Genomic DNA, 24,014 nt, shown 5'->3' with positions numbered 1-24,014 from the left:
ATTGAGGACTCTGGAGATTCGGGGTACCAGTGCCGGTGATTATCCAGACGACAGTTGTTGGTCAGTGAAAATGGAGTTCTTAGAGGCAAATGTGGAGGAGACTGAGGTTCATGAATCGTTAATGCTGATGTGTCCGGACCCTGTTGAGACAGGCAGCGTTTCTGTTCTAGAGAGAACCAATATCCTGCTGGTGCACTTGGGGGCCTGCCCGGAGGAGGCGGGTGAGCGTTGTTTGGAGGCATTGTCGATGCACCCAGAGTTTCGAGCTGCTTGTGCGGACGTGTGTAGCAGCATTGGGCTGATACCGAATTCAAACAAGAGCCAGTGGTGGTACGGCCTGGGGGAAGTATCTGAGGGTGAGACCCTCTTAGTGGACGCTGTGAAATACCACGAGAGAGGGGAGTTGACTGCTGAAGACACCTCGGAGAGAGAGAGGTTGCGGCGACTGGCCCCTGAAGCCGTGGAAGACGTAGGCAGCATGTGTGTGGATTGTATTGCGTTGAAGAGGCACACTGTCAGTGACCAGAATATGGCCCTGAGGGCTGGAGAGGCGATGACCTGTCTGAATGGTGCGATGTGGTTTAAGGTGCTGGATCTGAGGAGTGGATGTTGCCAGATCCCGATGAGTGAGGCCGACAAGGAGAAGACAGCCGTTATAAATTCACTAGGAGTCTTCGGGTCCGAAAAGATGCCACAGGGCATATCTGGAGCCCTTGCAACCTTCCTGCGGGGCAGGTGGAAGACCATAGGGGATATGGAGGCGTTTGGAGTTTTGGTGTATGTGGATGATCTCTTGGTATTTGGATTTGCCTCAGGAGAATATGAAGTGAGGTCGTTGCAGGAGCAACTGAGAACTACCGAGTTAAAGTGTTTTCTGGACACGTGCCAGGGCTGGCGAAGGTCGCAGCTCGTGAGTGACTGTCTCTACGGAATCAAGTTTGAAATGAAGACGGAGAAACTGGAGAAAGCGATCTGGAACCAGTCGGAAGACTTACAAGTTGGAGAGAATGAAGAAAGTTGTCTGACTGAGGGTAATAGCAAACTGAGAACCCGGAGAGGGGAGTTTGCGGAGGTGAAGAAATTACAGATGAATCTCAGAAGAGAGAAGCGGAAGCTTGAAGGGAACCTGAAGATGACCATTGACAGTTCAAATGAAGTGCAAAACCTGAAAGTTGATCTGGAAGAAGTCATGAGGAAGAAAAATCTGGAGAGAAGTGCAGTGAATACTGAACAGGAGGCTGAAGAGACTGCGGGAGCAGTGCAGGCCACGTGCTTCCGTTTGGAGAAGATCAAACAGCAGCTACCGATCACAGGAATGAGGAAGAATACAGATTTGATGGATGATGTGCTGGATGTGTGGTACATGCTGCCTTTTGCTGACTTTCCCTCGATTGAGGAAGAGACCTTTGGCCCTTCTCCCATTGAGTCAGGTGTAGCGGGGAGGGTTAGCTGTGTGCAGTGTGGGGCATGAGTGAGAGGTTGAGAGAGGAGTTGGTAGTGGGCCCAAGGTATCCCCAGTTGTGTCCGAGCCTGAAGGGTTTAGGTGAGGGGGTACGGAGGCCTCAGAAGGGTTAGGGAACTCCCAGATAGTTGGCCTAAGTAGCACCTGAGGAACAGGGCGTGAGGGTTACTGTGTGGGGAGGAGATGTCACTGTTTGTGCTTGGGTTACGGTGTGATGGCAGGAAAGGTGGCGAGTTATTTAGTAGTCATGAGGACATGACTTTTATTTGGTGGAGGGAGAGTATAAAGAGGGTTTCTTCTTTTTTCTTTACTGTTGGGAAAGGGTTTCTTTTTGTTAACTAGCAGGAATGCTAATTTACTGATAACGAGAATGGTATTCCTTTGTAAACCAAATGGGGATTAATGTTCTTTCTTTTGAGTCTGTAAGCTTTTGTTGACGGGCTTTTGGGGAGATCGGCGCGAGGGGGTCGAGAGAGAGGACGCAATGCTCTAAGCTGGGCGAGGATCGGACCCCAAAGGGGGGTCCAAGGCCGGGAGATTCTCCGAGGGGGGGGGGGATGAAGCTAGATGTGCTTGGTTGACCACTCGGAGGGTCCTGAGCTGTTTGGAGAGTCGAGGAGTTCGGAGGGTCCTGAGCTGTTTGGAGAGTCGAGGAGTTCAGAGGGGATCGAATGGTGGCCAGAAGACTTCAGTAATTGAGCTCCAACGGCTGTGCATGAAGTGGTTTGGACTTTGATAAGTTTGGCGCCTTTTCTTTAATTTTCTCTTCATATATACTGTATCGTTATTAATCACTTAGTTATAGTAACCTTTATAAATTGTACTCATTTAATCGCATATGGTGTACTGTCTGTTTGTGGGCGAGGCAGGGACATCACACAGTATCCACACCAGCTGATTACCCAGTTTGGCGGGGCCGAAGGCTGCTCCCCTAGACGAAACAAGCTGAGCCAGCCTGAGGCGACCCAGGGGGTTACATTGATATAAGAACTTGGGTAAAATAATCATCTTAATAGCATTAATCCAACCTATCAGAGATAAAGACAATGGTGACCATTTAGTAAACAAACATTTAATCTGATCAATTAAGGGTAAAAAATTAACCTTGAATAACTCCTTATGATTTTTTGTAATTTTAATCCCCGTATATAAAAAAGTCATTTACTAATTTAAAAGGTAAATTTCCATAAATTGGAACCTGTCTATTTAAGGGGAACAATTCACTCTTACTAAGATTCAATTTATACCCGGAACAATTACTAAACTGAGCCAATAATGATATAACTGCAGGAATGGATATCTCAGGATCAGTAATGTATAATAACAAATCATCTGCATATAATGATAACCTATGTATATCTATCCAGCGAGTAATGCCAAAAATGTTAGGTGATTCTCTAATAGCAATTGCCAAAGGTTCCAGAGCAATATCAAATAATAATGGACTAAGAGGACAGCCTTGTCTGGTACCCCGAAATAAATGAAAAAAGGAAGATCTTTGATTATTAGTAAAAACCAAGGCTACTGGAGTATGATATATCAATTTAATCCAGGATATAAATGTCGGACTAAAATTAAACTTCTCAAGCACAGTAAATAAATATGGCCATTCAACTCTATCAAATGCTTTCTCCGCATCTAATGAAATGACACATTCTGAGGTACTGCGTGAAGGAGTATAAACAATATTCAATAATCTCCTAATATTGAAAAAATAGCAATTTTTAATAAAACCAGTTTGAACTAAATCCTTTTCAGAAAGGTGTAATATCAAATGTTTACAACATAATTATGAAAATACATTCAGAGGCTTTTTATAAGATTAAAAATGATTGGGAAAGAGAACTTAACCTTACTATCCCTATTGAGAATTGGGATAAAATTCTGCAATTAGTTAATTTATCCTCTATATGTGCTAAACAATCATTGATACAGTTTAAAGTAGTGCACAGGGCTCATATGCCCAAGGATAAATTGGCTCATTTTTATTTCCATATAAATCCTATATGTGACAGATGTCATTCTGAGATAGCTTCTTTAACTCATATGTTTTGGTCATGTCCGCTTTTGAAAAAATATTGGAAAGACATTTTCGATATTATTTCCACGGTATTGAACATTGATTTACAACCTCATCCTATTACTGCAATCTTTGTTGGTTTACCAATGATAGAGTCAATTAATTTATCTTCTGCTTGTCAGATGATTGCATTCCTTACATTAATGGCTAGAAGATCTATTTTGTTGAATTGGAAAGAAATTAAACCCCCTACCATATTTCATTGGTTTTCTCAAACTATGTTATGTCTAAATTTGGAAAAAATTAGAAGTGTCATATATGACCCTTCTATTAAATTTGAAAAGACTTGGAGGCCATTTATTCAATATTTTCACATGATGTAATTTGACCCTGTTCCAATCCTATTTGTTTTTCCGGTTTTGATTATATGTATGTTGAGAGGATTGGAGTTGGGGACACTGATGATTCTTTGTCTTTTTATAGATACTATAACCAGCCCATTTTTTTCCTTCCTTTTTACCTTTTTTCTCCCTCTATTAGTTAGTGGTTAGTTTGTTAGATTAGTTTTTCTTAGGGCAATAATTTTTTTTTCTCTTTTCTGTTTTTTTCAACATGATATACCTAGTTTTTTGTTGTTGTTTTCTTTATATGATAGTTGTATCATTCATGATTTGGGAAGACTTAACTATATTGTACTTATTGCTTGTGTATCCTTTTATGTTCATTTTAATTTTGTAATTTTGTAATCCCAATAACTATGTATTAATCTTATCATGTTGATATTAATAAAAAGATTGAAAAAGAAAGAGGTAACATAGGATCGGAAGGTGCAGAATCTTTATGGGTTGAGCTAAGAAATCGCAGGGGTAAAATGACCCTGTTGGCAGTTATCTACAAGCCTCCTAACAGCTGCAGTGATGTGGACTACAAATTACAACAGGAAATAGAAAAGGCTTGCCAGAAGGGCAGTGTTATGATAATTGTGGGGGATTTTAACATGCGAATAAATTGGGAAAATCAGGTTGGCACTGGACCTCAAGAGAGAGAATCTGTCGAATGTCTACAAGATGGCTTTTTAGAACAGCTTGTTGTTGAGCCCACTAGGGGATCAGCTGTACTGGATTGGGTATTGTGTAATGAACCAGAGGTGATTAGAAAGATTGAGGTGAAGGAACCCTTAGGAGGCAGTGATCACAACATGATTGAGTTCACTGTGAAATTTGAGAAAGAGAAGCCGAAATCTGATGTGTCGGTATTTCAGTGGAGTAAAGGAAATTACAGTGGCATGAGAGAGGAACTGGCCAAAATTGACTGGAAAGGGACACTAGCGGGAAGGATGGCAGAGCAGCAGTGGCTGGAGTTTATGCGAGAAGTGAGGAAGGTGCAAGACAGATATATTCCAAAAAAGAAGAAATTTTCGAATGGAAAAAGGATGCAACCATGGCTGACAAGAGAAGTCAAAGCCAAAGTAAAAGCAAAGCAGAGGGCATACAAGAAAGCAAAAATTAGTGGGAAGACAGAGGATTGGGAAGTTGTTAAAAGCTTACAAAAGGAAACTAAGAAGGTCATTAAGAGGGAAAAGATGAACTATGAAAGGAAGCTAGCAAATATCAAAGAGGATACTAAAATCTTTTTCAAGTATATAAAGAGTATAAGACAGGTGAAAGTAGATATAGGACCAATAGAAAAGGATGCTGGAGAAATTGTAATGGGAGATAAGGCGATGACAGAGGAACTGAATGAGTATTTTGCATCAGTCTTCACTGAGGAAGACATCAGTATACCAGACACTCAAGGATGTCAGGTAAGAGAAGTGTGTGCAGTCACAATTATGACAGAGAAAGTACTCAGAAAGCTGAATAGTATAAGGGTAGATAAACCTCCCAGACCAGATGCAATGCACCCTTGTGTTCTGAAGGAAGTAGCTGTGGAGATTGCGGAGGCATTAGCAATGATCCTTCAAAAGTCAATAGATTCTGGGCATGGTTTCGGAGGACTGGAAGATTGCAAATGTCACTCCGCTATTTAAGAAGAGGACAAGGAAGCAAAAAGGAAATTATAGACCTGTTAGCTTGACATTGGTGGTTGGGAAGTTGTTGGAGTCGATTGTCAAGGATGAGGTTATGGAATACCTGGAGGCATATGACCAGTTAGGCAGAACTCAGCATGGTTTCCTTAAAGGAAAATCCTGCCTAACAAACCTGTTGCAATATTTTGAGGAAATTACAAGTAGGCCAGACAAGGGAGATGCAGTGGATGTTGTGTATTTGGATTTTCAGAAGGCCTTTGACAAGGTGCAGCACATGAGGCTGCTAAACAAGATAAGAGCCCATGGAATTATGGGAAAGTTACATACATGGATAGAGTGTTGGTTGACTGGCAGGAAATAGAGAGTGGGAATAAAGGGATCCCATTCTGGTTGGCTGCTGGTTACCAGTGGTGTTCCACAGGGGACATGTTGGGGCCACTTCTTTTTACGTTGTATATCAACGATTTGGATTATGGAATAGATGGCTTTGTGGCTAAGTTTGCTGATGATACAAAGATAGGTGGAGGGGCCAGTAGTGCTGAGGAAACAGAGAGTCTGCAGAGGGACTTGGATAGATTGGGAGAATGGGCAACGAAGTGGCAAATGAAATACAATGTCGGAAAGTATATGGTCATGCACTTTGGTGGAAGAAATAAACAGGCAGACTATTATTTAAATGGGAAGAGAATTCAAAGTTCTGAGATGCAATGGGACTTGGGAGTCCTCGTGCAGGATACCCTTGAGTTTAAACTCCAGGTTGAGTCGGTGGTGAAGAAGGCGAATGCAATGTTGGCATTCATTTTGAGAGTTATAGAATATAAAACCATGGATGTGATGGTGAGGCTCTATAGGGCACTCGTGAGACTGCACTTGGAGTACTGTGTGCAGTTTTGGGCTCCTTATTTAAGGAAGGATGTGCTGACGTTGGAGAGGGTTCAGAGAAGATTCACTAGAATGATTCCGGGAATGAGAGGGTTAACATATGAGGAATGTTTGACCGCTCTTGGACTGTACTCCTTGGAGTTTAGAAGAATGAGTGGGGACCTCATAGAGACACTTCAAATGTTGAAAGGCATGGACAGAGTGGATGTGGCAAAGTTGTTTCCCATGGTGGGGGAGTCTAGTACGAGAGGGCATGACTTAAGGATTGAAGCGTGCCCATTCAGAACAGAGATGTGAAGAATTTTTTCTTTAGCCAGAGGGTGGTGAATCTGTGGAATTTGTTGCCACGGGAGGCAGTGGAGGCCAAGTCATTGGGTGTGTTTAAGGCAGAGATTGATAGGTATCTGAGTAGCCAGGACCTCAAAGGTTATGGTGAGAAGGTGGGGGATTGGGACTAAATGGGAGAATGGATCAGCTCATGATTAAATGGCAGAACAGACTTGATGGGCCGAATGGCCGACTTCTGCTCCTTTGGTCTCACCTGAGGGATGTTACACATTTCAGAGACACGTCTCACCTGGGGGATGTTACACATTTGAGGGACATGTCTCACCTGGAAGATGTTCCAAGAGCCGTAACCAGCGCATGCATCAATCCACCGATGAAGACGAAGGGATTCTTGCGTGTGATGCAGAAGTAGAGGGCAGGTAGCACCACCAGGGCGTGGATAAGCAGGCCAGTAATCACTGTCACTGTGTACATTCCCAGCTGCCCACCCACTATGCTCATGTCTTCCATCTCCACAATCTTCCCCGCAATCAGGAACAGGATCCCCACTGGAGCGTACCTGGAAACAAAGAAAGTAGTCAGGATGAGTTACTGGGGCTGAATTCCTGGACACACAGCCAGGCTATTTGGCCCATTGTATCTGCGTTCTTTTCCCACAGCTCTATAAACCAATCCCCTCCTCTTCCATCCCTCTCCACCTCTTCCTTCCCATTCACCCCACTTCCCTCTCTCCTCCTGCTCCATTCCCCTCCCTGTCCCCCTCCTCTCTCCCTATGACTTCCTCCTTCACCCACTCCATTCCTCTCCTTCTCTTAACTCCCTCCTCTCCCACTTTGTAAACCTCTCCTCCCTGTCCCCTCTTTCCACTCCCCCTCCCATGACCCCATCCCTCTGTCTCCATTCTCAAACATCAGAGAAATACAAGCAAGTGATGGAGAGCCATGCATGAACAGACAGACAAATACCCCACTGGCACTCAACAGTGAGACAGGTACCTGAATACATGGGGAACACGCACCCAGCAGACAAATGTTGAGTCATCTGTGAGCCAAGTACCTTTCCTGAGTTGTTTTCCCTCTGGTTCAGTAGGTCTGAGGTGACCAATTAGACCATTTTAAGACCTGTACCCTCCAGAGGTGTGACAAGTACCTGACACCACAGACTGGCTTGCTGGGGATTTCTGAGGTTGTCCACTCTTTCCCCCATTTACACACCAATTCAAGGCTCTTAATCCCACCCTGACACTACTCGGAGTGGATGTGGGCAGACACTCACAGGAGTCAGTAAAGATGGTACAAGTTCTCAAGGAAGCTCTCAGTGCATCTTTCAATCTACACACACACACTCAACGACACACATACCCACTCACAAACTTGCACACAAATGCAGAGACACACACTCACTCACAGACATGCACACACTCACACTCAGTAACAGACACACTCAGACATATATACACATGCTCAAAAACACACACACTCAGAGAGGCACACTCAGACACATACAGTCACAGTTAGACTCACACTCAAAAACACACATACACACACACTCACAAAGAGACACACATTCAAAGGGAGACACACACACTCAGATACATACATATGCGCGCACAGAGACACACTCAAAGACACACACGCACACTCAGACACATACACACTCACAGCTATGCACACACTGACAAACAAATGCACAAACACACAGAATCATACAGACGTTGACACAAAAACGGAATGGCATAGATACACTCACCAATATTTACAAGTGCACCGTAAAAAAATCCCTTCTCAATACATCAGTGCTTGGTACAGCAACTGCTCTGCCTGTGACCACAAGAAGCTGTGGGCTCTGTCTACACTTCCCACTGCCTTACATTACATAATCAAGGACCTCTCCCACTCCCCACGTCCCAAGTCCTACCCCTCCCACTCCCCACATCCCACCCCTCTCATCCCACTTCCCACCTCTCCCATTCCCCACACCCCACCCTCCCACTTCCCACCTCTCCCACTCCCCACTTCCTACCTCTCCTCTCTTTTCCTTGGGGAGAAGATATAAAAGCATGGGAGCATATACCACCAGTTTCAAGAAAAGCTTTTATCCAAAGTTTATAAGGCTCTTGAGTAGACCCCTCATACAATAAAGATGAATTGAACCTCAAATCTATTTCTTTGTGACCCTTGCACCTTGTCCAGCTGTTCTTTGTAACTGTAATGCAATATTCTACATTCTGTTTCCTTTTTACTACTCTGATGTACTAATGATGTATGCAATGACCTGTCTAGATGGGATGCAGACAAAAGCTTTTTGCTGTATCTCTGTACATATGAGAATATTAACTCAATTACTACACACATACACACAGGAGAACATACAAGTACATATTTGTACAGTTAGACATGCTGGAGCTAATGCCCTGGAGAGGTGCACAGAACAGAAACATACAGTTGAGCCTAGTAAATTTCAAGCAAGGTCTCATGGACGATTGTAATAACTTTATTGTCACAGGTACCAAGATACAGTTAAAATCTTTTGTTTGCATGCCATCCAGAAGATCATTCAAAACATAACTACATCCTTCCAGACCCAGGTAAAAGAATCAAAGTTTCTGCAGTTTATATTTGCATTAACCAATCTACATTTGCATCAGCTAGTCTATATTTGCATTAATTAGTTTATATTTCCATTAACTGTAGCTTCGTACCATGTGATCACAGCCACCAAACGCATAATTGCTTCATTCAGACAGTTGAAGAATTCTCCAAGTGCTCTTCCCTCTTCCTTCATTGCTCCAATCACAAGTCCAAAACTCATGGAGAAGACGACAAGACCAAGGGCGTTGACAGAATTGACAGATCCTGGGACAGGGATCAGCTCTTCTGTGGCTTCCAGGAGCAGTTTCACAGCCTGGGTGACATTGCTGATCACCATGGGCGGGCTTAGAGTTCCATTCTCCACAATGACCGGAGTGACCTTTCTTGTGCTATAGTCAGTTTTAAACTAAAAGTAAAGAACATGCAGCTGTCAGCCAGGATTCAACAGGATCAGGGAGGCAGTGTGCTGCAGCTTCATATCTCCAAGGTTCAGTGCCCTCCAGTGCTGCCTGCATGCTCCCTTGCTCTCTGTCACCACACGGGTTTCCTCCCGCATCAAAATGGGCAGGTTGTTAGGTTAACTGGTTACCGTAAACCACCCCAGTGTCAGTAGTTGGAGTTAACTGAACTGTTCCGCACAAGGCTGGTCTGATCATGATCGCAACCCTACATTCCCCTCTGCCCATGATAAACTCCCACTCTGCTTATCAGGAATCTTTCTGCCTTCAAAACCTCTGCTTCCACTGCCCTGTGAGGAAGATTCTCAAAGACTCTATCACTTTGAGAGGCAAAACTTGTGTAGTAAATTGGCAAACTCTTATTTTTAACAGTCACACATCATTCTACCTTGTGCCCACTATTTCATATGTTTCAGTTGAGTTTTCCTTACTCTTCCAGGCCTAGTGCATCCAATATTTCCACATAGGACAGTGAACTGATTCCAGTTATCAGTCCAGTAAACCATCTCTAGCTCATCCAAGTATATCATAAGAAGAATCGGTGCCAACATGGACCCCAATGGAACACCACTAGTTACATGCAGCCAATTAGAAAAGACTCCCTTTATTCCCACTTTTTGCCTCCACAGTGTCAATCAGCCACTGCTTTATCCATGCTAGAATCTTTCCTGTAATACCATAGGCTCGTAGCTTGTTAGGCAGCCTCATGTAGCACCTTGTCAAAGGTCTTCTGAAAGCCTTAAGTACACAACATCAACCAAATCTCCTTTGTCTATCCTGCTTGTTATTTCTTTAAAGAATTCCAACAGACTTATCAAGCAAGATTTTGAGGAAACCATGCTGACTACAGCCTATTTTATCATGTGCTTCCAAGTACCCTGAGACGTCACACTTAGTAATCGACTCCAACATCTTCCCAACCACAGAGGTAGTTTCTTTTCTTCTGTCTCTCTCCCTTCTTAAAGAGTGGAGTGACATTTGCAATTTTCCAGTCTTCTGGACCCATTCCAGAATCTAGTGATTCTTGAAAGATCATTACTAATGCCTCCACAATCTCTTCAGCCACCTTTTTCAGAAGCCTGGGGTGTACAACATCTGGTCCAGGTGACATATCTGTCTTCAGACCTTTCAGTTTCCCAAGAACGTTCTCCCTAGTCATGGTAACTTAACCCACTTCATGACCCCTGACACCTGGAACTTCCACCGTACTGCTAGTGCCTTCCACAGTGACAAGTGATGCAAAATATTTATTCAGTTCATCTGCCATTTCCTTGTCCTCCATTACCACCTGTCCAGCACTGTTTTCCAGTGGTCTGATATCCATTCTCACCCCTCTTTTACACTTTATGTAGTTGAAGAAAATTTTGGTGTACTTTCTGATATTATTGGCAAGCTTACTTTCGTATTCCAACTTTTCTTTCTTAATGATTTTTTTAGTTGCATTCTGTTGGTTTTTAAATGCTTCCCAATCTTGTAACTTCCCACAAATTTTTGCTCTCTTATATGCCCTCTCTATGGCTTTTATGTTGGCTTTGACTTCTCTTGTTAGCCACAGTTGTGTCAACTTGCCTTTAGAATACTTTCTTCTTTGGGATGTACACATTCTGTGCCTTCTGAATTTCTTCCAGATATTCCAGCCATTGCTGTTCTGCCATCATCCCTGTCAGTGTTCCTTTCCAATCAATTCTGACCAACTCCTCTCTCATGCCTCTGTAATTTCCTTTACTCCACTGTAATACGATACATCTGACTTTTGCTTCTCCTTCTCAATTTTCAGGGTGAATTTGATCATATTATGATCACTTTCCCTTAAGGGCTCTTTTACCTTAAGCTCTCTAATCAATTTTGGTTCATTGCATGACACCCAATCCAGAATAGCTGATCCCCCTGTGGGCTCAACATTGAGCTGCTCTAAAAAGCCGCCTCATTGGCATTCTAGAAATTCCCCCTCTGGGAATCCAGCACCAACCTGATTGTCCCAATCTACCTACATATTGAAATCAGACATGACTATTGGAGCATTGCCCTTTTGGCATGCATTTTCTATCTCCTATTGTAATTTGTAGGCTACACTGTTTGGGGTCTGTATACAATTTTCATCAGGGTCTTTTTACCCTAGCAGCACCCTAACTCTATCCACAATGATTCACCTTCCAACCCTTTGTCACCTCTTTCTAATGATTTGATCCCATTTTTTACCAACAGAACAACACTGCCCCCTTTGACTTCCTGCCCATCCTTTTGATACAATGTATATCCTTTGACGTTAAGCTCCCAGTTATAATCTTCTTTCTGCCATGACTCAGTGATGCCTACAATATCATATATGCCAATATACAACAGTGATACAAATTATCTACCTATTTCATATAGTGTGTGCATTCAAATGTAACACCTTCAGTGTTCTGTTCACCCTTTCCAATTATTTCCACCTTTCACGTTGCATCTCATCCTGTTGACTGCAATTTTGCCCTATCAACAGCCACTCCTCACTACACATTGCCTCTGTAAACCAGCTACCTCATCTTCAGCACTTTCGAACTTTGTCTAAGGTCTTACGAACATCTGGCTCCACAACCTCTCTAATAACTGTACTGGCACTCTGGTTCCCACCCCTTGCAACTCTAGTTTAAACCCCACTGTGCACAATTAACAAACCTTTATGGTAGGATGTTTGTTCCCCTCCAATTCATGTGCAAACTGTCCTTTCTATACAGGTTCAACCTTCCTTGGAAGGGAGCTCTATGATCCAGAAATCTTAAGCTATTCCTCCTACACCAAATCCTTGGCCACATATTAAACTGTGTGATCATGTCAGTGGTAGGAAGGTTACTGGAGAGGATCCTGAGTGATAATATTTATGAACTATTGGAACACTATGGTATGATTTTGTGCATGGCAAGTTGTGTGTTACTAATGATGGAATTTTTTTGAAGAGTTTATTACTAAAGGTAGAGTTGTCAACATGGATTTTAGAAATGTGTTTGACAAGATCTCTCGTGGGAGACTCATCCTAATGAATTGGCCGTTTGGATTCACAACTGGCTCGCCCAGAGAAGACACAGGGTAGTGGTAGATGGGATTTATTCTGGTTTGAGGTTTCTGTCTAGTGGTTTTCCTGAGGGATCCATACTGGAACCTCTGCTGTTTGTGATAGATATAAATATTTTGAATGAAAATATACATGAATGTGTTAGTAAATTTACAGATGTCATAGTATAGAAGTCTGGCAAAGGATATGGCGGGATATAGTTCAGATGTAGATCTGTGCAGAGAAATGGCAGATGGAGTTTAACTGGACCAATTGTGAAGTGATGCACCCTAGTGGGTCACACACAAAGAGACAATACACTGTTAATGGCAAGAGCCTTAATATTGTTGAGGAGCAGCGAGATCTTGGAGTGCAAGTCCATAGCTCCCTGAAAGTGGCTACAGAGATTGATAGGGTGATTAAGCAGGTATATGGCATGCTTGTGTTTATTAGTTGAGGAATTAAGTTGAAACTCAGGAAGTTACTTTGCAGCTTTTTAAAATGTAATGAGGCCACATCTGGAGTATTTAAATTCTGGTTGGAAGGAGGTGAGAAGGATTCATTAGGCTTTGCAAAGGGTGCAGAAAAGGTTTATCAGGATGTTGCCTAGATGGCATGTGCTATAAGGAGAGATTGGTCAAACTTCGATTTTTTTTCTGGACTGACAGAGGCTGAGGGGAGATCTGATAGAGGTCTGTAAGATTATGAGAGGCATAGATGGAGTAGATAGTCGGTATCCTTTTCCTAGGGTTGAAATGTCTACTACCAGAGGGGATGCATCCAAGGTGAGAGAGGGCAGTTCAAAGGAAATGGAACCAATTAAGATGCTCTTTTACACTTGAATTTGCAGGAAATGGAAGAATATGGATGTTGTGTAGACAGAAGGGATTGGGCATTTGATTACTAATTAATCTGACACACTCCACGAGGTGAGGGAAGAGATTGCTGAGCCTCTGGCTAGGATCTTTATGTCCTCGTTGTCCACGGGAATGGTACCAGAGGATTGGAGGGAGGCGAATGTTGTCCTCTTGTTCAAAAAAGGTAGTAGGGATTGTCCAGGTAATTATAGACCAGTGAGCCTTACGTCTGTGGTGGGAAAGCTGTTGGAAAAGATTCTTAGAGATAGGATCTATGGGCATTTAGAGAATCATGGTCTGATCAGGGACAGTCAGCATGGCTTTGTGAACGGCAGATCGTGCCTAACAAGCCTGATAGAGTTCTTTGAGGAGGTGACCAGGCATATAGATGAGGGTAGTGCAGTGGATGTGATCTACATGGATTTTAGTAAGGCATTTGACAAGGTTCCACACGGTAGGCCTATTCAGAAAGTCAGAAGGCATGGGATTCAGGGAAGTTTGGCCAGGTGGATTCAGAATTGGCTTGCCTGCAGAAGGCAGAGGGTTGTGGTGGAGGGAGTACATTCAGATTGGAGGGTTGTGACTAGTGGTGTCCCACAAGAATCTGTTCTGGGACCTCTACTTTTCGTGATTTTTATTAACGACCTGGATGTGGGGGTAGAAGGGTGTGTTGGCAAGTTTGCAGACGACACAAAGGTTGGTGGTGTTGTAGATAGTGTAGAGGATTGTCGAAGATTGCAGAGAGACATTAAGAGGATGCAGAAGTGGGCTGAGAAGTGGCAGATGGAGTTCAACCTGGAAAAGTATGAGGTGGTACACTTTGGAAGGACAAACTCCAAGGCAGAGTACAAAGTAAATGGCAGGATACTTGGTAGTCTGGAGGAGCAGAGGGATCTGGGGGTACATGTCCACAGATCCCTGAAAGTTGCCTCACAGGTAAATAGGGTAGTTAAGAAAGCTTATGGGGTGTTAGCTTTCATAAGTTGAGGGATAGAGTTTAAGAGATGCAATGTGATGATGCAGCTCTATAAAATAGTTAGGCCACACTTGGAGTACTGTGTCCAGTTCTAGTCGCCTCACTATAGGAAGGATGTGGAAGCATTGGAAAGGGTACAGAAGATTTACCAGGATGCTGCCTGGTGTAGAGAGTATGGATTATGATCAGAGATTAAGGGAGCTAGGGCTTTACTCTTTGGAGAAAAGGAGAATGAAAGGAGACATGATAGAGGTGTACAAGATATTAAGAGGAATAGACAGAGTGGACAGCCAGCGACTCTTCCTCAGGGCACCACTGCTCAGTACAAGAGGACATGCCTTTAAGGTAAGGGGAGGGAAGTTCAAGGGGGATATCAGAGGAAGGTTTTTCACTCGGAGAGTGGTTGGTGCGTGGAATGCACTGCCTGAGTCAGTGGTGGAGGCAGACACACTAGTGAAGTTTAAGAGACTACTAGACAGGTATATGGAGGAATTTAAGGTGGGGGTTATATGGGAGGCAGGGTTTGAGGGTTGGCACGACATTGTGGGCCGAAGGGCCTGTAATGTGCTGTACTATTCTATGTTCTAAGGCCTGTTCTGTGCTGTACTATTCTATGCTCTAAGGGCAGCAAAGACAAGCCAAGGAACTACAGGCCTGTGAGTCTGACAGCAGTAGTGAATGTTACTGGAGAGGCTTCTGAAGGTCAGGATCGATCAACACTTGGTAGACAAGGCCTAATTTGGAATAGTTAGTATGGTTTTGTCCATGGGAAATTGTGTCTGACTAATCTTATGGATTTTTTTAAAGAGGTATTCAGGAGGCAGATGTGGGTAGGGTTTTGCTTGTTGGACCTCAACAAGGACCTTGATAGATTCTGCCTGACAGAAAGTCTGGAAAGTTAAGTTGCAAAGGATCAGGGAGAAATAGCTAATTGGATTCACAATGAGTCCGTTGGTAGTAAACCGAGTTTGATAGAGTTTGTTTCTCAGACAGGAGGCCTGTGACTAGTCATCTGCCACAAGGGGTCGGTGCTGGGACCTTTTCTGTTTATAATTTATATCAATGGCGAGGGTGACATTAAAATAGGTTGTATCGTAGACAGTGAAGGAGATTGTTAAAATTACAGGTCAATCTTGATCAGCTGGGTAAGTGAGCTGAGGATTGGCAAGGGGCTTTCAATTTGAATGAGAATGAAGTGTTGCATTTTGAGAAGTGTAGGACTCAGATGGTGATTGATGGGCTGTGTGTAATGTTGTAGAACAGAGAAACTTAGGGGTATATGTGCATAGTTTGTTGAAAGTGGTGTCACAGGTAGACAGCATGGTGAAGAAAGCTTCTGCGTGCTGGCCTTAAGTCAGGATATTGAGTTTAGAAGTTAGGATGTTATGGTGCAGTTGAACAAAACATTGGTGAAATCACTTTTCAAATTTACAAGGGTTTGAGGTATAGGGATAGGATGGGCAGGGTAGGACTATATTCCATGGAATGTAAGAGACAGACAGGTGACCTTTAGAGGTATATATAATTGATAGTTGCATAGACAGTGTGAACACACAACGTCTTTTACCAGGGAAGGGGAACTAAATATCAAAATGATTGGTTTAAGGTGAGAAGGGGAAAGTTAAAAGAAGTTTTCATTCTACAGGGGGTGGTGGATGCCAGGTACATGCTGCCAGAGGTGGTGGTGGAAGCAGATAAGCTATTTAAAAGGCATTTAGACAGACACATGAGCTGGTATTCAGTTTTGGTCACCCTGCCATTGGAAAGATGCCATTTAGCTGGAAAGAGTGCAGAACAGATCTATGAGGATGTTGCTAGGACCCTAACATGGAACATTGAATAGTACAGCACATTACAGGCCCTTTGGCCCTCAATGTTGTGCCGGCCCTCAAACCCTGCCTCCCATATAACCCCCCACCTTAAATTCCTCCATATATCTGTATAGGAGTCTCTTAAACTTCACTAGTGTATCTGCCTCCACCACTGACTCAGGCAGTGCATTCCACGCACCAACCACTCTTGGAGTGAAAAACCTACCTCTAAGATCCCCCTTGAACTTCCCTCCCCTTACCTTAAAGCCATGTCCTCTTGTACTGAGCAGTGGTGCCCTGGGGAAGAGGTGCTGGCTGTCCACTCTGTCTATTCTTCTTAATATCTTGTACATCTCTATCATGTCTCGTCTCATTCTCCCTTTCTCCAAAGAGTAAAGCCCTAGCTCCCTTAATCTCTGATCATAATCCATACTCTCTACACCAGGCAGCATCCTGGTAAATCTCCTCTGTACCCTTTCCAATGCTTCCACATCCTTCCTATAGTGAGACAACCAGAGCTGGACACAGTACTCCAAGTGTGGCCTAACTAGAGTTTTATAGAGCTGCATCATTACATTGCATCTCTTAAACTCTATCCCTCAACTTATGAAAGCTAACACCCCATAAGCTTCCTTAACTACCCTATCTACCTGTGATCTGTGGACATGTTCCCCCAGATCCTTCTGCTCCTCCAAACTACCACACTGCAATCTTCGACAATCCTCTACCCTATCTACCTGTGATCTGTGGACATGTTCCCCCAGATCCCTCTGCTCCTCCACACTACCACACTGCAATCTTCGACAATCCTCTACCCTATCTACCTGTGATCTGTGGACATGTTCCCCCAGATCCCTCTGCTCCTCCACACTACCACACTGCAATCTTCGACAATCCTCTACCCTATCTACCTGTGATCTGTGGACATGTTCCCCCAGATCCCTCTGCTCCTCCACACTACCACACTGCAATCTTCGACAATTCTCTACCCTATCTACCTGTGATCTGTGGACATGTCCCCCAGATAAGGACTCAGTTTTAGGGAGATGCTTTAGAGGCTAGGACTTTATTCCTTGGACTATAGGAGACTGAGAGAAGATCTCATAGAGGTGTTTAAAATCATGAGGCATGCAGGTACTCAGTCTTTTTCCCAGGGTTGGGAATTCAAGAACTAGAGGGCATAGGCTGAAGGTCAGAGGGGAGAGATTTAACAGGAACCCATGGGGGGAAGTTTTCCATGCAGAGTATGGTGATTATGTGGAACGAGCTGCCAGAGAAAGTGGTTGAAACAGTGCAATAACAACTTTCGAAAGACAGACATTTGGACAGGTACATGGATAGGAAAGGTTTAGAGAGATATGGGAGAAACATAGACAAATGGGACTAGCTTAAATGAGAATCTTGGTCAACTTCGATGTGTTGGGCTGAAGAGCTTGTTTCCATACAGTATAAGTTTATAACAAGTGGAGTATGGAGAGATACAGACCACAAGCAGATAGATGTGCCACTTAAATTGGTTTCATGCTCAGCACAGTCAGCGTGGGCCAAAGACTGTTCTATCAAACACCTGACTTACTCCTTGTATGTGATGCAGAAGTGTGTTATCAGCTGCAGGGACCCCAGCCCGTGATCTGCTCTGGTAGCCATGGCATTTCCCCCCCTCTAGTGTATTGATTGGGGGGGGGGAACCAAAATGCTATTGAATGTCAAGAAATTAGATTCTCTCTTTGATGACCTGTCTTACCTGTTTGAAGCAAGCCTCTACCAGATTTGGGGGAAACATATTCCTGTGAAGAAAATAAATGAGAGTATTACAGAGTGATCACTTTATTGTCAGAGATCATAATCATTCCCTCTCCTGTATTCTTCTGTTTTGATCACCTGGGCTAGGCTTGAGGTATAAGGGACAGCTGTACTGAGAAATGGAATGCAGGTACCCCTAATCAAAAAATAGAAAGGGAAAGCATAGAACAGTTAACAGTACAACACAGAAAAAACTCTATCTATTTGTGTTGCCACTTTCAGGGAACAATGGGACTTACACCCCAAAATCCCTTTGTATATCAGTGCTCCTGCCATTTTCTGAACACTTTCAAAGATTCAAAGTATGTTGGCGGGACACAACATGAGATTCACCTTCCCCACAGACAGTCACGAAACAAAGAACCATGGAAGCAACCCTTTCAAAAAATTTGAAACATCAAACTTATGCTTAACTTCCCAATGTGCAGCACCTCACATTTTTCCAGGTTAAACTCCATCAGCCATTTCTGTGCCCACATTTCCAACCAGCCTATATCCAGCTGATATAGGACTTCACCTGTTCCCTCAACACCACCTCTTTAGTCAAGAAACCACATCAAGCCTCCCCTTCCTGAGGAGACTAAGGCAAGCAAGGCTCCTCCCTTCTATTCTAACCAAATTTTCCAGGAGTACCATTGAGAGTGTTCTGACAAGCTGCATCACAGTCCAGTATTGGAATTGCAAAGCAGCTGACTGCAAGACCCTACAAAGAATTGTGAGGGCTGCTGAGAGGATAATTGACCTGTAATTTCCTAGTTTGTCTCAATTTCCTATCTTAAAAAATAACACCTAAAAAGGTATTTAGACAGGTACATGGATAGGAAAATTTAGATTTTAGAGGGAAAGTGACCTGGAGTATTGTGTACAGTTTTGGTCTCCAGGGTTAAGGAAGGACATCCTGGCTATAGAGGAAGTGCAGCGTAGATTCACAAGGGTAATTCCTGGGAAGTCCGGACTGTCTTACACAGAGAGGTTAGAGAGACTGGGCTTGTACACGCTGGAATTAAGGAGATTGAGAGGGGATCTGATTGCAACATATAAGATTATTAAGGGATTGGACAAGATAGAGACAGGAAATATGTTCCAGATGCTGGGAGAGTCCAGTACCAGAGGGCATAGTTTGAGAATAAGGGGTAGCTCATTTAGGACAGAGTTAAGGAAAAAACTTCTTCTCCCAGAGAGGTAGTGGAGGCCAATTCTCTGGATGCTTTCAAGAAGGGGCTAGATAGGTATCTTATGGATAGGGGAATCAAGGGATATGGGGACAAGGCAGGAACCGGGTATTGATAGTAGATGATCAGCCATGATCTCAGAATGGCGATGCAGGCTCGAAGGGCCGAATGGTCTACTTCTGCACCTATTGTCTAAATGTGACTAGGTTAGGTGGGAACCTTGGTCAGCATGGATCAGTTGTTTCCATGGTGTATACAGAGGAACAATTGTGACTGCTCTCCAGTCCTCTGGAACCTCATCCATGCCTAGAGGATACAAAGATCTCTTTAAAGGATTCAGCAATGTCCTCTCTCAATAACCTGGAATAGAGAATATCAGGCTCTGGGGAATTATCCACCTCACTGCTCTTCAAGCGACCTAACACCACCTGCTTCATATTAACATGCCTTGCTTGGTAAATACCGGCACAGAGAGCTCGTTTTGCACCTCTCCCATTACCCTGGCTCCAAGCATAAATTCTGTTTGTCCTAGTTACACTCCTCCCCAAAAGCATGAATGTATATGCACATACAGTGTATGGTGTATTGGCCTTCATCAATCATGGAATTGAATTTAGGAGCTGAGAGGTAATGTTGCAGCTATATAGGACACTGGTCAGACCTCACTTGGAATACTGTGCTCAGTTCTGATCGCCTCACGTGGAAGCCATAGAAAGGGTGCAGAGGAGATTTACAAGGATGTTGCCTGGATTGGGAAGCATGACTTATGAGAGTAGGTTGAGTGAACTCGGCCTTTTCTCCTTGGAGCAACAGAGGATGAGAGGTGACCTGATAGAAGTGTATAAGATGAAGCGAGGCATTGAGGCTTTTTCCCCAGGGCTGGAATGGTTGCCACAAGAGGACACAAGTGTAAGGTGCTGGGGAGTAGGTCCAGAGGAGATGTCAGGGGTAAGTTTTTTACTCAGAGAGTGGTGACTGCATGGAACGGGCTGCTGGCAACGGTGGTGGAGGCGGATATGATAGGGGTCTTTTAACAGACTTCTAACATGGAGCTTAGAAAAGTAGAGGACTATGGGTAACCCTAGTAATTTCTAAGGTAGAGTCATGTTCAGCACAACTTTGTGGGCTCTGTATTGTGCTGTAAGTTTTCTATGTTAGTCTATAGTAAGTGTGAGTGTGTGTCCATAGTAGAGTGATCTGAAGTCACTGCAGGCTCTGAGGGAGAATTGAATCGAGAGTATGTTCCAAACCTGACTAAATCCATGAATGCATCAGCTGAGTGCACTTTTTCGATCTTGCCCTCCCGATGCATCTTGTCCTTGCCTCCTCCTCCAGGGTGAATGATCAACACCATAATGATCCCAGTTATCACGGCCAGGACAGTGGTAGTGGTGTAGTATATCACTGCTCGCAATCCCATCTTCCCAGTGGCTTTGCTGTCCAGAGCGGCCATGCCTTGTTAAGGAAACAGGAAGTTTAAACAAAATTAAACACAGTCAATGCAAACAGTTATAAGAGATCCAAGGTTTCCTGATGAAGTAAATCCAATATTGGCCTGGTGTTTGGAGGCAGAGAGTAGTGGTGGATGGTGTTTCTCTGACTAGACATCTGTAAAAAAAATGGTGTACCAATGGTCATTAGTTGTTTGTAACATTGGAGGGTCTGAGTTATCACGAGAAATTTGATAGACTGCACATCTGTTTTCTTTGGAGTCATTCTGTCCAAATTTAGAGAGCTATGTTTCTGTACACCTCAGTTCCTCTGTCCTACAACATTCTCCAGGGCCTTATTTTACTGTGCAATTCCTGCCCCTGTTAACTTACCAAATTGCAACCCATCATGTTTGTCATAGTTAAATACCGTCTGCCATTCATTTGGCCCACGTCAAGATCCTATTGTAATCTTACACAATTGTCTTCAATGTCCTCAATTTTAGTGTAATCTTAAAACTTACTAACTACATCTTTATCCAAATCATTGATATATACTGTGTGTCAACCAAGGGAGCAGCATCGATTCCACCAGTACACCACTGGACACAGGTCTCCATGATAGCACAGCGGTTAACACAACACTATTACAGCTCGGGGTGTCAGAGCTCAGAGTTCAATTTCAGCATTCTCTGCAAGGAGTCTCTACATCCTCCACGTGAAATGCTTGGGGTTTCCCTGGGTCCTCCAGTTTCCTCCATAGTCCAATTAACCTACTGGGTAGTTTAATTGTCAATTGCTCACAGTGGGGTAGTGCTGCTCAATGAGCTGGAAGGGCTTACTCTGTGCTAGATAAAATAAATACACAACCCTGCACTACCATTCTTCAACCAAGTCTATGCTGTACCTTGGACCCCATGTGTGACATATCCTCTCGACCAGTTGGACCATCAACATCAGGGGTTGCATAAAAAGAGCTACTTTTCAATCAAGACCGCAATCGAGATTTAAAAGGCAAAGCTTCGTGGCAGTTTCTCTGGATTTTCAGAGTGACCATTCAACAAGAGGGATTCATTAGAAAGGGTAACTCAAGTGCAGCAGAGTGGCTATTCTTTGGAGTGAGTCAGATTTAGAGTGGCTTGGGCAAGGTAAAATATCTGGGAAATTTCACTCCTCCTCTTCTTATTTGTTCATTTCTTATCTGTTAGGGCAGAGTAGTGTAGTGAAAATGGCTCCAGGGCAGTGTTTTGTACTGTGTGTGGGATGGGGGAAGTCTCCTGGAATAAACACATCTGCAGCTTCTGAGAGGATGGAACAAAGAACTGGAGCTGCAGCTCAATGACCTTCAACTCATACAGGAGAATGAGGAGGTGATAACGGGAGCTACAGGAAGATAGTAACCCTCAGATTGCAGGAGACAGACTGGCTGGCTGTCAGGACAGGAAATGTACTCCTGTGGTCATTTCCCTCAACACCAACTATAAAATTTTAGATACTAAAGCAGGGTGGGGGGGCACAGTCTCAGGGCCTCTGGTGCTGTGGCTCAATAGGGCAGAGAGGTGACAAGAACTGCAGTGCAGATAGGAGATTCCATAGTCAGAATAACAGAAACAAGATTCTCTTGGTGTGATAGAGGCACCCAGATGACATGTTTCCTCCCAGGTGCCAGGGTCAGGGATGTCGTGCATCAGGTCCATGGCATTCTCAAGGGTGAGGGTGAGCAACCAGAAGTTTTTGTCGTCCTGAAGAGAGATTTCAGGGAGCTAAGGTAGAAAACTGAAGGAAGGACCTTCAGGATAGTAATCCTGGATTGCTGCCAGTGAGTGCCACACACCAGTGAGGGTAAACATAGGATAATTTGGCAGGTGAATGTGTGACTGAGAAACTGGTGCAGGGGCAGGGGTCTAGATTTATGGATCATTGGGATCTCTTCTAGGGGATGTATGACTTGTAGAAAAGGTCAGGGCTACACCTGAACTCAAGAGGGCCCAATATCCTTGTGGTCCTTCATCCTTAGCACAATCACTCCAGTTCCCATCTCCCGCACAAATTAGTTTAAACCCTCCTTGTGCTAAGGATGAAGTAGTTGGTTTACAAACAAAGGCAATGTGTAGACAGACTCCTAGGAAACAAAGGCTGATAATAGAGCAAAATTGCAGTCAATAGGATAAGACCATAAGACAATGGAGCAGAAGTTGGCCATTCGGCCCATCAAGTCTGCTCCACCATTTCATCATGAGCTGATCCAATCTCCCCTTTAGTCCCATTCCCCCACTTTCTCACCATAACCTTTGATGCCCTGACTACTCAGATACCTATCAATCTCTGCCTTAAACACACCCAATGACTTGACCTCCACCGCCGCCCGTGGCAACAAATTCCATAGATTCACCACCCTCTGGCTAAAAAAAATTTTCGCATCTCTGTTCTGAATGGGCGCCCTGCAATCCTTAAGTCATGTCCTCTCGTACTAGACTCCCCCACCATGGGAAACAACTTTGCCACATCCATTCTGTCCATGCCTTTCAACATTCGAAATGTTTCTATGAGGTCCCCCCTCGTTCTTCTAAACTCCAAGGAGTACAGTCCAAGAGCGGTCAAACATTCCTCATATGTTAACCCTCTCATTCCCGGAATGATTCTAGTGAATCTTCTCTGAACCCTCTCCAATGTCAGCACATCTTTTCTTAAATAAGGAGCCCAAAACTGCACACGGTATTCCAAGTGAGGTCTTACCAGTGCCTTATAGAGCCACAACATCACATCCCTGCTCCTATACTCTATTCCTGTAGAAATGAATGCCAACATTGTATTTGCCTTATTCACTACCGACTCAACCTGGAGGTTAACCTTAAGGGTATCCTGCACAAGGACTCCCAAGTCCCATTGCATCTCAGAACTTTGAATTCTCTCCCAATTTAAATAGTAGTCTGCCCGTATATTTCTTCCACCAAAGTGCATGACCGTACACTTTCCGACATTGTAATTCATTTGCCACTTCTTTGCCCATTCCTTCAATCTATCCAAGTCTCTCTGCAGACTCTCTGTTTCCTCAGCACTACCAGCCCCTCCACCTATCTTTGTATCATCAGCAAACTTAGCCACAAAGCCATCTATTCCATAATCCAAATCGTTGATATACTATGTAAAAAGAAACGGCCCCAACACAGACCTCTGTGGAACACCACTGGTAACCGGCATCCA

At 43.8% G+C, this 24,014-nt stretch overlaps 1 protein-coding gene across 2 annotated transcripts in view; it reads right to left on the bottom strand.

The window, feature by feature from the left end:
* The window catches only part of LOC132396488 (excitatory amino acid transporter 1-like), a 95,369-nt gene that overhangs the window by 22,013 nt on the left and 49,342 nt on the right, over nt 1-24,014 (bottom strand). Inside the window, exons 3-6 of one of the 2 annotated variants that reach the window (XM_059974032.1) lie at nt 20,631-20,835; nt 18,150-18,192; nt 9,383-9,678; nt 7,007-7,240 (exon numbers count right to left, since the gene is read on the bottom strand). In XM_059974032.1, coding sequence (XP_059830015.1) covers nt 7,007-7,240; nt 9,383-9,678; nt 18,150-18,192; nt 20,631-20,835 — 778 coding nt within the window. Of the gene's footprint in view, nt 1-7,006; nt 7,241-9,382; nt 9,679-18,140; nt 18,193-20,630; nt 20,836-24,014 lie in introns of those variants that run through there. The other variant, XM_059974031.1, reaches the window with a different exon arrangement.

The sequence above is a fragment of the Hypanus sabinus genome, chromosome 7, assembly GCF_030144855.1.
Source record: "Hypanus sabinus isolate sHypSab1 chromosome 7, sHypSab1.hap1, whole genome shotgun sequence".
Lineage (NCBI taxonomy): Eukaryota > Metazoa > Chordata > Chondrichthyes > Myliobatiformes > Dasyatidae > Hypanus > Hypanus sabinus.
The sequence above is the reverse complement of the archived record's forward strand: the minus strand, read 5'-3'. Positions and strand labels throughout refer to the sequence as shown.